The sequence below is a fragment of the Lepus europaeus genome, chromosome X (assembly GCF_033115175.1).
Source record: "Lepus europaeus isolate LE1 chromosome X, mLepTim1.pri, whole genome shotgun sequence".
NCBI lineage: Eukaryota > Metazoa > Chordata > Mammalia > Lagomorpha > Leporidae > Lepus > Lepus europaeus.
This window is the reverse complement of record NC_084850.1, coordinates 107,818,976-107,836,086: the sequence shown is the minus strand read 5'-3', so window position 1 is coordinate 107,836,086 and position 17,111 is coordinate 107,818,976. Positions and strand designations below refer to the sequence as shown.

Here is a 17,111-nt window from a genome sequence, read left to right as displayed (position 1 = left end):
GCTCAAGTCCTCGGGTCCCTGCACCTGCATGGGAGACCTGGAAGAAGCTCCTGGCTGCTGGCTTCGATTGGCCCAGTTCTGGCCGCTGCAGCCTTATGGGGAGTGAACCAGCAGATGGAAGACTTCTCTCTCTCTCTCTCTGTAATTATGCTTTTCAAATACACAAAGAAATCTTTTTTTTTTTTAAAGAAATACATTCTGAGAGGTAATGAAACCAAAAAACATCAAAGACAAAGATCTCAAAACACTCAGAGGCAACTGACAGATCACCTACAAAGCAAGGACAATCGCAGTGACATCAGATTTCTCATTTTCAAACAATGCTCCCCAAGGGGTACTCTGAGATGCAAGAAGGAATCATGGGGCTGGCGCTGTGGTGTAGTGGGTAAAGTCGCCTCCTGCAGTGCCAGCATCCCATAAGGGCGCCAGTTCGAGACTTGGTGGCTCCACTTCTGATCCAGCTCTCTGCTATGGCCTGGGAAAGCAGTGGAAGATGGCCCAAGTCCTTGGGCCCATGCACTTGCATGGGAAGACCTGGAGGAAGCTCCTGGCTCCTGGTTTCAGATCGGCCCAGCTCTGGCCATTGCGGCCAATTGGGGAGTGAACCAGTGGATGGAAGACCTCTCTACCTCTCCTTCTCTCTCTGTGTAACTCTGATTTTCAAATAAATCAATAAATCTTTGGGAAAAAAAGAGAAGGAATCATGAGCAAATAAAATCACAAATATCTAAGCAAAAAGGGCCATATATTTTTATGTTAATTTCAAATTTATAGATTTAGTTTTTCTTCTTCTTCCTTCTTTTTTTTTTTTTTTTTTGGCAAGGCAGAATTAGAGAGAGCAAGAAATCTTCCATCTGCTGGTTCACTCCCCAAATGGCCCCAATGGCCAGGGCTGGGCCTGACTAAAGCCAGGAACTGGGAAATTCTTCCAGGTCTCCCACTTGGGTGTAGGGGCCCAAACACTTGGGTCATCCCTGCTGCTTTCCCAGGAACATTAGCAGGGAGCTGGATGGCAAGTGGAACAGCCAGGACTTGAACTGGCACCCAAATGGGATGTCAGCATCACTGGTGGTGGCTTAACCCGCTAAGCCACAACACTGGCCTCAAATTTGTAGATTTAGTAAAAGGTGGAAGATGAGTAATATCTGAGGAGAAACCACAGTATGATTTGTGAATTTTACAACAGGACTAGAACACTGGGCCAGAAGAGTACCTAAATCAGAAGGAACAGGATCAAATTTAGTGTCCCAGTGTTTTTGTATGACAGCTGGATTAAGATGATGTTTAACTTTAGTATATGCAAAGCCAAATATGCATGATAAAATTTCAAAGTAACCACTAAAGGAATACAGACAGTACAGGGGAGGGGGTTGAGACAAAAAACGAATAAGAAAATCAAATGAAAACTAGAGTAAATATAAGTTTAAAAAATCTCAATATGGTAGAAATATTATCCCATTAGCCCATTATCAGAGTGCATTAACAAAATGAAAAACTCAACTTTGGGAATGTTTGAAAGAAATCCACTAAAGCATACAGACATAAAAGATTGGAAATAAAAGAATGGGAGAAGACATGTTAGATAAAATAGGTTTAAAGCAGAAAGTACTACTAAGGATACAACTGGTCATTAGGCTTAGTCTATGTACCTAATGAAACAAGTTCAAATACATAGCCAAAAGTGAGAATTCTGCAAGTATAAACCAAAAAACTTATGATAAAGGGACATTTCAATAATTATTAATAGGTCAAACAGATAAAAAATCAGTCGAGAAATAAATTTGAACAAAAAAAATTAACAACCCCAAATCAACCATTATATAGGGGACTCTGTATCCAACAATCAAAGAATAAACACATGGCTCATTTATAAAAATGATTGCAATGCTATTCCATAAGTAAGTTTCTACAAACCTCAATGAAATGGTGTCATATACAGAACATTCTGTCTGACTATATCACAATTAAATTAAAATTACAAAAAGACATCTAGAAAATCCCCTTAAATGTGGAATGTAAAAAATATTTCTAAACAACTACTGTGTCAATGAAAAATATACTGTTAGAAATGCAAAAATACTTAGAACTGAATTAAATTAAAAATGCTTTATATCAAAACTAGTAGGATACAGATAAAACAGAACTTAGATTTTAAAGGGAGATTTTAAACACATATATTAGAAAAAGAAGAAAGACTAGAAATAAGTAAATTCCATGTCTAATTTAAAAAGTTAGCCCAAAACCAACAGAAGGCAGAGATTACAAAAATTAGGTCACAGAAGAACAAAATAGAAAATACACATACAAGGGAGAAGATGAACACAATCTGAAGTAGGTTTTTGAATAAATATCTCACAAGGATGATCCAGAGGAAAAATGAAGGCCCACATAAAAATATTATGAATGAAAAAAGGATGTAAAGGCAGATGTTGGAGAAAACGGGTGAAGAAATTTTCTGCAATAATATTGAAAAACTTAGATTTTTTTTGAAAAATGTAACTTACTAAAACTCACTCAAGAAACAAAAAGCCTGGATGACCTTATGAATGTTAAGGAAACTGATGCAGTTGAAAAAATGAAACTAAAATTTTCCTTAAAGAAAAAAGTGAAATAAAACCAAAACAACATGCCCTGATACTTTTATAGGCAAATTCCATCAAACTTTCAAGACATAGATCATTCCAATATAATACAAAGTCTTTCAGAGAATCAGTGAGGAGACATTCTCCAAGTCATTTTCTGATGGGATTATGGGATTATTAATCTTGTGGGATTATGAAATTATAATTAGAGAAATACAAGAAAGGAAAACTAACTACAGGCCAGTTTCACTCATAAATGCAAATATCAAAATCCTAAACAAAACATTAGCATACAGAATCGAGCATTCCACAATAAAGAGAATACATAATGATTAAGCTGGGTTTATTTGAGAAATACAAGGGTAATTTATCATTAGGAAATCTTTAAAAGCTATTGATCACATTAACAGATAAAAAGGAAAATAAACAACCATCTCATAAGATGCAAAAAAAAAGCATTCGATAAAATTCAAAACCCACTCATAACTAAAATTCTTAGCAACTAAGAATATATAAGGAACTTCCTTAGTCCTAAAAAGTGATATATACTAAAAATCTACAGTAACCATTATTTTTAATGAGGAAACATTGGAAAGATTCCTTTTAAAAACAGCAACAGGATAAGGATGCCTATTATGCCACTTCTATTAAACTCTGCAGATTCTAGCCAGTGAAGGAACAAAACAGTTTAAAGAAATGATGTGACTTTACTCAATAAATAGCAAAATCTTAAAATTAGTAAAGAAAGGGGCCAGTTCCGCAGCGTAGTGGGTAAAAACCACCACCTGCAGTGCCAGCATCCCAAATGGGCGCTGGTTCGAGTTCCAGCTTCCCCACTAGCTCTCTGCTATGGCCTGGGAAAGCAGTAGAAGGTGGCCCAAATCCTTGGGCCCCTGCACTAGTGTGGGAGATGAGGAGGAAGCTCCTGGCTCCTGGCTTCAGATTGGTGCAGCGCTAGGCGGTGCAGCTATTTGGGGAGTGAACCAGTGGATGAAAGACCTCTCTCTCTCTCTTTCTCTCTCCCTTTGCCTCTCTGTAACTCTGCCTTTCAAATAAATAAATAAATAAATACTTTTTAAAAATTAACAAAGAAAAAGTATATACACTGGAATCGAAAGCCAAACATCCTTCCATGCTATGTGAGTGCTGTACATTCCCTATGCCTATAAAGATTCCCCTGAAAGCAACAACGATGCCACGCGTCACCTTGTATTCACAGTGGCCTTCTCCAAAGAGGAGAATAAGGCACTCAGATACTTAGGGTATTACTTCTTGCTCTCTGGGGATAAGGAAAGAGGTTTTTAAGTACAAAAATAACTTCATCTCAAAGAAAAGGAGTCTGCTAGGAGAGCCATTTTTGGAACATCCTCGGAATGCTAAGTGCATATAACTCAGTGCTTTCAAAGACGAGACTAAATCTACATGTCTAAATCTTGGCCACCTTTTGAGAGTTAACTGAAGTTCTATTTTCTCAAAATATCATTCTTTATCTACTTCAGTACTTATTGAACTTGCTCCTCAGAATGACTGCAGGTTACTGTAGTAGGTGTCAGGAACTTACCCATTGATTTGATATTTCTTATTTTACCACTTAATTTTTGTATTATTTATCCAACCCTATGATGTCCTTTTTTTAATTTAATGAATGCATCTTTAAATAGATACAACTTTAGGAATACAGTGGTTCTTTCCCCCATGCCCTCCACCCTGCTCCCTTCCCGCCTCCCATTCCCTCTCCCATCTCCTTCTTCATTATGGATCACTTTTAGTATGACTTTATATATAGAGGACCATCTCTATGCTAATCATAGATTTCAACAATTTGCCCCCACGCCCACACACAATATATAGAGCACAGTTTGGGGAGAGAATTTGCAGTTGATTGTCATACTGCAATTCAATAGGGACAGAGGTCCTACCTGGGGAGCAAGTGCACAGTGACTACTGTTGTTCTTTAACAATTAACACGTTTTTATGATGATGTCCTAATTTATAAACAGCATATCTCATTCCTGAATGAGAGAGCAATTCTCAAATTGTTATTTAACTTACTTATTTACTTTCTTTCCCTCTCCCTCTCTTTCTATCCATCTACCCATTTATCTACCCATCCATCCATCTATCCATGCATCTATCCATGCATCCATCCTAGTATGCCAGAATAGATGTCTCCCCTACATGGGGCCCTGATGAGATACTCTGCTTTATCTCATGTGACCTCTAATAAGTCACATCTAATAATGAGTGATCCAGAATGCTCTAACAAGCAGAACTCTAATTATAACCTCTCTTCATTATCTGTACACTGGAGCATGTGCGCATGAAGAACAACAGAGAGGCCAGCAGTGATTAAAACTGAAGATAACCTAAGCAGCTCTTTCACATGGGTCATAAAAAGTATTTTGTTTGCTGGGCTTTAGGAAAAAAGTAAAAGAAGGCAAAGAAGGAGTTATATATGAAACTTACCTTGCCTGTGAATCATGCCCCCATGCATAATTCTTGCAACAATACAATGGTTTAGCTCATTCATTTTTAAAGTGATTCCCTGCAAAAAAAAAAAAAAGTTCAGTAAAAGTAGAATTATTAAGAGAAAATGCTGCTTTTTATAGTTTTTATTTTGCTTTAGATAATTCTAACTATTGAAGTTAGGAAAATGTTAAAGAAAATACAAAAAAAAAATGGAACAGACCATTAGCCAACATACAAAAAATATGACAAAAGCACTATTTGGGCATTTTGATTGCTGTAAAGATATACATTTCATATACTGCTTTTAAATAATAATATGATTATTTTCCATGCTGCCAATTATTTTCTAAAAAGTTTTCTTTTAATTTTAGATGGCAAGAGAAAGAAAAACAGACAGATCTCCCATTTGCTGATGCCTGCAGTGACCTGGGCAAGGCAGAAGCCAGGCACCAGGAACTCAATCTGGGTCTCCCCCATGGGTGGCAGAGATCCAGCTCTTTAGGTCATCACCACTGCCTTCCAGGGAGTTCATTAGTAGGAAGCTGCTGTCAACAGCTGGAGCTGAGAAATGAACTCAGTTATTCCAATATGGGATGCAGGTGTCTTAACCACTAGGCTAAATTCCTGCTCCCTAAAATGAGTTTTTATTGACATATAATTGACATACATATTTAAAATGCACAAATCAAGAAGTTTGACATAAGCATACACATGTGAAACTCTCACCACAATCAGGATAGTGAATTTATCTATTACTTCCACATGCTTTTTTTTTTTTTATTTGACAGGTAGAGTTATAGACAGTGAGAGAGAGACAGAGAGAAAGGTCTTCCTTCTGTTGGTTCACCCCACAAATGGCTGCAACGAGCAGAGCTACGCTGATCTGAAGTCAGGAGCCAGGGGCTTCCTCCTGGTCTCCCATGCGGGTGCAGGAGCCCAAACACTTGGGCCATCCTCCACTGCCCTCCCGGTCCACAGCAGAGAGCTGGACTGTGAGAGGAGCAACTGGGACTAGAACCCAGCGCCCATATGGGCTGCTGGCGCCACAGGTGGAGGATTAACCAAGTGAGCCATGGAGTCGGCCCCTCCACATGCTTTCTTACATCCATTGGTAATCTACTCCCATCCCTCCATGCCCTCCCTGCCACATACCCAAGTGACCACTGATGGACTTTTGCTGACCACAGATGAGTTTGCACTGTCTACAAATGGAATCATAAGAGTGTGTGCTCTTTTTTTATTGCTTTTTTCACTCAGCACATCATTTTTTAGCATAATAATTTTCAGATTCTACTATGTTTTTGCATGTATTAATAGTGCATTCTTTGTTCTTGCTGAGTGATTATTCCATTATATGAATATACCAGTTTGGTTATCTGTTTACCCATTAAATGATTTCTAGTTTTGGCTATGAAAAGTAAAGCTGTATTCCTGGATTAATGCTTACTTGGTCATAACATATTCTTCTTTTTGAATGATATTGGACTACTTTGTGCACTTGTGAATAATCCTTATACAAATCCAATGATAGTATTTTCTGTACAATTTATTTTACTACATGTGCTGCCATTGTGAGCACATATTAACCTTTTCATATACTGTTAAATTTGCTTTGCTAAAATCTTTAGTTTTTGTTACATGAATAATCATGAGAGATATCAGTCTGTAGTTTGTTTTCTCTTAATATCATTACCAGTTTTGGTATCAGGGGAATACTAGCTTTATATAATGAGTTGGGAAAAATCCCTTCCTTTCAATGTTTTGGTAAGAGTTGTGTGAATTAGTATTATCTATTATACTTTCATGTTTTGTAGAATTCACCAGTGAAGCCATCTTGGCCTGTAGTTTTATTTGAGGGATGTTTTTAAACTACAAATTCAATGTTTAAACAGCATATACACATAGGCTGTAACCCCCAAAGCACACTGTTATTTTCGTTCAAACTGCCAATTATCTTTGAACGTGACTGAACTGATAAGAACAACTTAAATTTACCCATGTAGTTAACATTTCCAGTGCTCATTTTCCTTTGTGTAAGTCCAGATTTCCATGTTACCACTTTTCTTCTATCTACAGGATATCCTTTAATCTTACAATGTAGTTTGCTGAATTCTTTCAGCTTTTGTGTATTAGTATATCTGAAATTATTTTTACTTTGTCTTTCTTTTTTAAGATTTATTTGAAAGTCAGTTATACAGAGATAGAGGGAGAGGCAGAAAGAGAGAGAGAGGTTTTCCATCCGCTGGTTCACTCCCCATACGGCCGAAATGGCTGGAGCTGGGCTGATCCAAAGCCAGGAGCCAGGAGTCTCTTCTGGGTCTCCCATGTGGGTACAGGGGTCCAAGCACTTGGGTGATCTTCTATTGCTTTCCTAGGCTGTAGCATAAAGCTGGATTGGTGGATTGGAAGTGGAGCAGCTAGGACTTGAACCGGTGTCCATAGGGGAAGCTGGCAATGCAGGAAGCTGATTTACCTGCTATACCAGAGAGCTGGCCCCTAGTCTTTGTTTTTGAAAGATATCTTTGCTGGGTTTATAATTCTAAGTTGAGAGTTTTTTTTTTTTAAAAAAAAACACACTTTAAAGACACAGTTCTTGTTTGTCACGTTTCTAGTAAGAAATTGACTTCAGGGGTTGGTGTTGTGGTGCAGCCAGTTAAGCTGCCACCTGCTGCACCCCCTATAAGGGCACCAGCTCCACTTCCAATCCAGCTCTCTGCTAATGAGCCTGGGGAGGCAGCAGATGGCCCAAGTCCTTGGGCCCCTGCCACCTACATGGGAGACCCAGATGAAGCTCCTGGATCCTGGCTTTGGCCTGGCACAGTCCCAGCCATTGCGGCCATTTGGGGAGTGAACCAGACGATATTAAGATTTCCCTCCATCTCTCCCGCTAACTCTGCCTTTCAAATAAATAAATCTTTTTTTTTTTTAAAGAAATCAATATCATCTTTAGCTTTGCTCCTCTGTATATAATATTTCATTTTTACTGGCTGTTTTTAAGATTTTGTTTATTGGCCGGCGCCGTGGTTTAACAGGCTAATCCTCTGCCTTGCGGGGTGCCGGCACACTGGGTTCTAGTCCCGGTTGGGGCGCCGGATTCTATCCCGGTTGCCCCTCTTCCAGGCCAGCTCTCTGCTATGGCCCGGGAAGGCAGTGGAGGATGGCCCGAGTCCTTGGGCCCTGCACCCGCATGGGAGACCAGGAGAAGCACCTGGCTCCTGGCTTTGGATCAGCATGATGCGTGGGCCGCAGCGGCCATTGGAGGGTGAACCAACGGCAAAAAGGAAGACCTTTCTCTCTGTCTCTCTCACTATCCACTCTGCCTGTCAAAAAAAAAAAAAAGATTTTGTTTATCATGGGTTCTAAGGAATATAATTATGATACACCTTGGTATGTTTTTGCATGGTTCCTATTTTGTAGTTCTTGGAAGTGGTAGGTGAGCAATGTGAAAAACTGGTTGATCAAAATATTTCTAGTCCCAACATTCAGTTGTAATGTTTAAGTTTCATTTCCAATCTGTGCAACTAGCATTTACAGTTTCCAAGAGAAGTGTTCCTGGAAAAATGTTGTAAATGAATGTGTTAAGGCATATCTAATTTCATAAGGGAAATAATGGTACAGTGGAGGTTCCACCTTTGAAACTAATAGAATTATGTATTCATTCAGCCAGCGTTACTGTGAACTTCTTATGGGGCAGACGTTCTGCTAGGGGCAATAGTGAATGAGACTGATAGGATCTCTCATGACTAGTGATAGTTTGCCTCAAACAAACTGTAGTTAACATTTCTTATTTTGTCTGCCCCAAACATTTCTCTGGAGAGATGAACTGACTTCTGTTTTCTCTGTTCTCAAGTTTGCAAATTCCAGGGAAGGGATTAGCTCAGCTTGGGTTAGGTGCTTACTCCTGAACCTACCAGCTTGGGGGTGGGGGTCGGGAGGTAGTAGCGGAGGCTAGTTCAAGCTTTCCTTGTCACTCATAACTATGGGAATCCAAATCAATAGAGAAATAACTGTGAGTATGACATTACACATGGGAAAACATAGGTGTAATGGGAGTTGAGAATGGGCACAGTGTAGGAAGTCCAAAGAGCACATGAGACGCTACAGGGATATCTTCCATGTGTCAAATACGGCAACCAAGCAAGCAAATTGAGTTGAATCAAGAGTCATAGATAATTACTTTTTCAGAAAGCAAAGATGGCCTTGAGCCTCCTCTAAAAAGTCCTTCTGCTCTCTGCGATCCTAGTTGCATTCTTTAACTGGTCTGTTTCATACAGCAGATCAAGGAGCTGTCACTGGGCTGCTTCAGAACAAGATGATCACAAGAGACTTTCGGGGCCTCCTTCTTTTGTTCCCTTCCACTTTCCCGTCTACTTCCCCTGGCTCAACATCACCCCTTCTTCCTGCTTCTCTACCACAGTCTTCTCTTCTTGCCAGCTCTGTCATAACTGGGCTCAACACACAAACTGTTTGTCTGCTTAATGGAGCCAGTCTGTGGAAAGTGAGCTTGCAAAGGGACCACGTCTTACCTGCCACTGTATCATTGGCATCTAATGCAGTGATCTGCACGAAGTAGGGACTTAACACACATGAGTGAATGGCTGATGGAATATATGAAAGGCATGAATGGAATGTTAGACTTTGAGAGCTGGGAGGGATCTTGGGGACCATTTAGTCAAATCTGCTTTTGGAGAGGAGCACACTGAGGCCCACTGACATGAAGTGATTTGCCCAAGGCAGTTGCTGACCATGCTTTTAAGCCAGAGTTGCTTCTAGAGCCCCAGCAGGGGTGAGGGGACCTGTTAGCTCCCATTCCTGCTGCAAGATAGCATCATATAACTGGCAAAAAACAGTGAATGAGAACCATAACCACAGATGTCTAGAGTTAAGGTCTCTCTGGAAATCATGGTCACAGAACCATAGTTGTGTAACTTTTTCTTTAATCTGGAAGGCAATCGGGCAACTTTCTTGAGTAAGCCAGTTGTTTTTCTATATCCCAATATCCCTTTCCTATGTCCCGAGGAAAAGATATGAATACTTAAGTCTGATACAGTTATGATTCCTCCTTCAAACCTGGAACTTGTCTGATGTTCCTGTCTCAATGTGCCTGTCTCAATGTTCACTCAGTCATCCGAGGATACTCCAAAAAGGTCACAGAAAAAAATGGAATTAAGGTACATTTACTTTTGTGCAAAAGATTTTGAAATCTACGCATGGTTTTTTCCTGACAGGCATCTTCTCTGAACTTGTACAAACCTAAAGCTTATGGGTCACCCTTGAGCCTTGCTTCTCCTTCTGTCCCCAAAGTCAAACCTTTATCAAGGATTTAATTTATTATTATTAATTATATTATTTATATTCATCCTTTATTAAGTAAGTAAAATTTACTGATTGTACTTGTTTGCTATTTCCAAAATCTGTTTACTTTTTCCCACCTCAGCACCCATGTCTCTAGTCCAAAGTTTCATCATCTCACATTTACAATTGCTGCAGTAACAGCCTTTTCTCTGGTCTCCCTATATCCACTGTGGTCCCCTCAAATATGTTCTGCAGAGTGGTATTTCTCAAATAAAAATCTAGGGGCCAGCGCTGTAGCACAGAAGGTTAATCTTCCATTTGCAGTGCTGACTTGCCATATGGGCACTGGTTCTAGTCCCGGCTGCTCCTCTTCTGATCCAGCTTTCTGCTGTGGCCTAGGAAAAGCAGTAGAAGATGGCCCAGGTGCTTTGGCCCCTGCACCCGCATGGGAGACCTGGAAGAAGCTCTTGGCTTCAGATTGGCTTAGCTCTGACCATTGTGGCCACTTGGGGAGTGAACAGTGGATGGAAGGCCTTTCTGTCTGTCTCTCCCTCTCACTGTAACTCTACCTCTCAAACAAAAACAAACAAACAAACAAACAACAACAACAACAACAAAACCCAAAAAAACAAAAACCTGATTTTATCTCCCTGCTTAAAACCCTTCTGTAGTCTCCCGCTACTTTGAAGATGAACAGAATCCTTTACGTGCCTTTCGCCACTTGTGCCCCTGTTTTCATCACTCGTTTTGTTGCCTGCGGTCCAGCCACGGTGCCTTCTTTTCATTTTGAAATTGCTGAGAACCTTTGCACTACCAGGTTCCTGCACAAGCTGTTTGGTTTGCCTGAATGGTATCCCCCTCCCTTGCTGTATTCAGGTAACACTCAGGAGCCTTTCTTTGATCTTCCCAATCTATGAGAATTCTATGAGAATGAGGTAAGGTTTCGCAGCAGTTCTAGTCTAGCTCTAGTCCTAATCACTGAGCAAAGCAATTCACATCCAGTAGAAACTGTATCATAGCAATGTTACTCAATCCATTGACTCTCTTCTGAATTAGTCGTCTTTTAACTTTACTGAAGGCAGAAAGTATGCAAAGGATTGGATTTGTAAAAGGATGATGTTTTACAATGTCATTAGCAATTTGCTTTCCGAATGCCAGATTGGCCCTTTCTTTGCTACCCCAGAGGCTTTTATACTTTGAAGTAATGTACTGTTAGTGTCTGTCTGTCTGTGTCTCTCTCCCTCTCTCTCTCAGGTTGAAAGGCAACTGGGAAAGGAGAGGTGTGGAGAACCTGCACCCTAAGTCATGGTGTCAGGCAAAACAACTCCAGGAAAGGAGTGCAGGGGGGACCTGAAGATCAGGAAACTGACTTCTTCAGAACTTCTGTGTCCTCCTTTGCTCCCCACCTCCTAGAAGTCCAGGCTGAAGTTAGCTGATCCAACTCGTGCTGGCATGTCATGAGAGTAGAGAAAACTTTCTTTTCCTGCTTACCATGGGTTCATCCGTATTCTTTTGGAACTGTACCAGCCGGACTCTGGTCACATTCTCCATGTCCATGTCTCCGTTAGCGCTTTCTGGAGAGTCGCCGTTTAAATAGGGAGAGGTGGGAGGAGGGGTGACCCTCAATGCTTCATCACTGTAAACTTCATGGGCCACTACGTCGTGAGTCTGAAGTAAGGCCTGGCATTTTAGGAAGCAAGGAAAATATTAATAACACTGGTATTCCAGCAGAAATCTATTATACAAACATATACAAGGTTATTCTTTGCCTCTTAAAGGTGTCTCCTATCTAAAGAGATCTCAAAGCTCATCATATATCCATATAACTAGACCTCAATTTCTTTATAACAGTCATGACAGATGGATGTTTAATAAAACGAACGAATGAATGAGGCAGGAAGTGACTCAATGAATGGATGTATTTGTTGATTACCTGGGTTACAGGTGCTGTCTGATGCTATGAAAATGTGCTTGTTCAAAGGCTGACATAGCACAACTTCCAATAACTTAGCAGAAAGAAGCACTGATGAATAGAACTGGCAAATTTGTATTGTGGTTAAAGTAAAAACAAAAATTTAAAAAGAAAACAGTGCAATAACTGGTGTATTGGGGCCAGCGTTGTGGTGTGGTTAAGCCACAGCTTGTGACGTTGGCATCTCATATCAGAGTGCCAGTTCAAGTCCTGGCTGCTCTGCTTCCAGTCCAGCTTTCTGCTAATGTGCCTGAGAAGGTGGTAGATGATGGCCCAAGTGCTTGGGTCCCTGTCACCTATGCGGGAGACCAGGATGGAGTTCCTGGCTCCTGGTTTTGGCCTGGCCCTGCTCTAGCTGTTGTGGCTATTTGGAGAGATGGGAGATCTCTCTCTCTCTCTTCTCTCTCTCTTTGACACTCTGCCTTTCAAGTAAGTAAATAAATAAATCTTAAAATGTAATTGGTTTATTGAGCAAATACTTTTCATTGATGGTATTAATAACAACACCCTTGGATGAAGATAATTCATAACACAGGATTTAGTAAAAGAAACACACACATAAATGTACCTGAAAAATGTAATTTTCCAAATTACCATGTATGATATGGAATTCAAAGTCTAAACCTATTTAATGTTTTTGTTCATTTCTGTTTTTTGGAGTCCTCGCCTAAATGAAAAATAAGTTGACAATTGTTATTATGAATTTTTTGGGCCAAGCCCATTATTGAAAGAAAAGTGATTTCTTTGTACTGATATCTGTATACTCATCTTGGTGAACTTCGATAATAAATGTCCCTTGTTTCTCTAAAAAAGGATACCCTTCCACTCATGGCACTTTCTATACCATGATAAAAACATTTTTAATAAGCGTAAATATTTGAACACTTCTATTTCAAAGAGAATTTACAGCTGAATATCAGTATGTTTGGAGATTTATACAGATTGCATTTTCTTGTGTGCTAACTATAAATTTAGTTGTTTTAATCTGTGATCTGTGTGGTAATGAAATATCTGAAGATAAAGAAGCACAATTAAAATTGCTTTGAAAGTATAAGTCCTCAGCATCTGAAATTAACTTATTTAATTAAAAAGCTTATCAAAGTTATAACTTGACTATTTTAATCTTAAAGCACACACACCAGGCAAAAATCTGGCAACAATATGATAATGTCAGAAAGAAAATAGTGTTGATTTGTCATCAGTAGAAAATATGCTTTGAGCAATACAAGGGTACTTCAAAAAGCTCATGGAAAATGAATTAAAAGATAAGTTTACTTTGGTGCAAAAATTTTAGTATCCACGCATTTGAAGAATTTTTAAAAAGTTCCTGAAAAATGTGTATTATGAAAAAACTATGCATGCACTTTAGAATATTTTTTACACCAAAATAAACTTTTCTTTCAATTCTAATTTCTATGACCTTCTTGAGATACCCTCATATATGCACTTGGGTTTCTAATGGAAATGGCAGATACTGCCAAAATCTGATGGCTGATTTAAATTGTGCTTTGGGCAAGGAGGGTTGAGGGGCACCACACAACACATAGCTTGAAAGTAGGGTTCCACAATAGCTTCCTCACAAGTGCTCTGAGCGCCCTGCACTGGGACTCCTGAGCCCGCACAGGAGGCTGTGCTACATGAGCAAGTCCTTTCTCCAGTGTGACTGAGGCCACTGAAGAAAGATTTAGGGCTGAAAATAAAAACGAGTGATTGCTACCCTGAAGCGAGGAGTCAGGAATACCATCCTGATCTCCCACATCGGTAGCAGGGACTTAAGCACTTAGGCCATCATCCGCTACTTCCCAGGCACATTAGCAGGAAGCTGGATTGAAAGCAGAGTAGCCAGTGCTCTGATATGGGATGCCAATGTCATAAGCCGCAGCTTAACCTGCTGCACCACAATGCTGGCCCCTGATATGTGAATTTAAAAAAAGCACATTTTGCATGATGGTAAGATGTACAGGCAGGTAGACAGACAGCTATGCTCAAATTATGTCACTAAATAAGGTCATATTTGATATTAACCAAAATTTGCCAGTTAAAAAATTGCTACCACAAAATAAAACCTAACATAAGCTTAAGTTCATATGCAAACAGAAAAAGGCCCTTTCAGATTGGTTTTTTTTTTTTAAGAAAGCTTAAGGGACAGGCACTTGGCCTACCGGTTAAGGTGCTAGTTAAGACATCTGCATTCCACATCAGAGTGGCTGAGTTTGATGGCTGCCTCCACTCCCGGTTATGTGCTCCCTGCTAATGTGCACCCTGGGAGGCAGCAGGTGATGGCTCAAGTAATTGGCTCCCTGTCACCCATGTGGGAGACTCAAATTGAGTTCCTGGCTTCCAGCTTCCAGCCATTATCTGCGGCCTCCCAGGATGATGTGTATCAGCTGAAAGCTGGATCAGATGTGGAGTAGCCAGAACTAGAACTAGGCACTCTGACATGGGATCTGGGTGCCCCAAGTGGAACTCAACTGCTGCCCCAAACACCTGCCCCCTTGATCATTTAGAGTGTACTCTTTCCACTTACAAAAAAATAATTACCATAAAACATTATGCTGTGTTACACCAGACAGCAGTCTTACACACATCATGTTTACGTGCCTTTGATTGTATCATTCTCTTAATTTCATGTAGTGTGTTGTTCGGCATGGCCCTAGGAGGAATAGGCTATAGTATATATAAATACTCTATAGCCCATATCATGTAGGCTTGTGCAAGTATGATGTTCATACAATTATGAAATGGTCTAAGGATACATTTGTCAGAATGTATCTCCATAGTTAAGCAATGCATGACTGTATATGGATAAACATGTATTTGATGAAGTTGGCTATATTTTATAAGGGTTGCTAAAAACTTCTTCTGAAAGTAGAATTTTAGTTCTATGGAAGTTTAATTGCTACTTACCATGAAATGAGGTTGTGTTAAAATACGCTTCAGCTCCTTTGCATCATTGTTCTCAGGGTAACATGAAATTTCTTCCAATACCTAAAAAAAAGCAAGGTATATAATAGTGCAAGTGTGATACAAGATTTACAAAATGTGGAATTCCTGTAAATTAAAACATATGAATGGATTCTTACAGAAGACAAACAATTATTTTGAAAAATTTCTTATTTTATTAAAATTTTATTAAAATATTAGCATATGAGAGTGGTATTGATAGTAATTTAAAGGAAACGAATTGCTACAGTGGTTTGCCTGTGTTACCCAACTATAAATCAAAAGGTTATCAAAAAATACAAAAAGTGACAAGCCTATACCATGTATTTACTACAGGTTCAAACAACGTCATTAATTAATGAGAGAATATCTCCACAAATGCTTTTACAAGCTTATCATCAAAATCAATCGATACTAAACATTAATAACAGCTTTCTTGTATATTAACTACTGCAAATTTCTTTTAGAAGGATGACACAGGCTCAAATAATAACAACTCAAAGGAGACTACTAAGAAGAACATTTAATTAATTAGGAATACATGGAAGTACTTTTCCTTGTAGCCTGGCAGGACCATTGTCATTCTCCATACTCATCTCCCTACCTAGAGAAAATCAGGTCTCTGCCAGTGGCTGCTGGTATGAAATGTCAGGGAACCCAAGAGACCAGCTCTGAGGAACTTTCCTTTCTCCTTCCACTCAAGTGTTCTTCACTAATTAGTTGTTTACATGTCCTTTGCACAGGCAGACATGGTTGTTTTCAAATCCAAGTGTTCTTCTGAAGCTCTCCCTTACCACCAGGCTAGAGCTGGTCCGTTTAACCTGATGACGGGATAGGAGCACACGGGGGGACTTGGTTCTTTTCTGAGGATGCCCCGGCTGCTATTCTATCTGCAGATGGATGGTTTGTTTCACTGAGAGGGTTCACACAATGCATGCAACTGAGCGCCGACCACTGAGCCAATCAAAGATCGCTTCAGCACCATTGTGTCAAGGCCACACCCTTGTCCACCCAGCGGGACTATCACCTGCCTGGGAGAACCTTTCTGGAGCTTCACACCAAGGCAGGAAGGGATGGTGTGAGGTCACTTAGCACGAGCCTTAGATTTCAGCACGGTCCCTATCATGTTCTGTGCTACTCAACAGCTGTCTCTGGGAAGAACAGACACCCATACACACTACAGGGTTTCTTCCTTAGCCAAACTCCCTGTTAACAAGTATCGCTTATGCTGTTAATTCACATTGCTTACTGATGATAAACCAACTCTCCTCGGTGGATTTTAGGCTTCTAGAGTTTAGTTGCCAGGGGAATGAAAGGATGAAACCACGCTCTCTGGTCCCTTGCTACTCTCTCAGCCCACGATTTTAAGTACAGAGGTGTGGTCTCCTAAGTATGGCTAAGTGGAAAATGTCACCAGGTGTTCACTGTGCAGTTGAGCCAAATTGTTCCCAGAGTGTCTCTGCTTCTAGCTGAAGATAGGGTGGTGGGCAAATTCAGAGACAAACTCTCCAGGCCTGCCCTTACAGCCCTCATGATCTCTGTCACTTCTCAGTGAAGATACAGTATCTTTCAGTATAGCTCTTGTGTTTAGAATTTGGTATGCTGGGGCCGGCTCTGTGGTGCAGTAGGCTAAGCCTTCACTTCTGGTGCCAGCATCCCATATGGGCGCTGGTTCTAGTCCTAGCTGTTCCTCTTCCAATCCAGCTCTCTGCTTTTGGCCTGGGAAAGCAGTAGGAGATGGCTCAATTGCTTGGGCCCCTGCACCCACATGGAAGATCTGGAAGAAGCTTCTGGCTCCTGGCTTCAGATCAGTTCAGCTCTGGCCGTTGTGGCCATTTGGGGAGTAAACC

General features: G+C 40.2%; 1 protein-coding gene across 6 annotated transcripts in view; it reads right to left on the bottom strand.

Moving 5' to 3' along the window:
* Nucleotides 1-17,111, bottom strand: part of CASK (calcium/calmodulin dependent serine protein kinase) — a 377,037-nt gene that overhangs the window by 43,005 nt on the left and 316,921 nt on the right. For all 6 annotated transcript variants that reach the window (XM_062184520.1, XM_062184522.1, XM_062184523.1 and 3 more), the window contains exons 13-15: nt 15,226-15,306; nt 11,838-12,026; nt 5,049-5,127 (exon numbers count right to left, since the gene is read on the bottom strand). In XM_062184520.1, the coding sequence (XP_062040504.1) occupies nt 5,049-5,127; nt 11,838-12,026; nt 15,226-15,306 (349 nt within the window). The remainder of the gene's footprint in view (nt 1-5,048; nt 5,128-11,837; nt 12,027-15,225; nt 15,307-17,111) is intronic.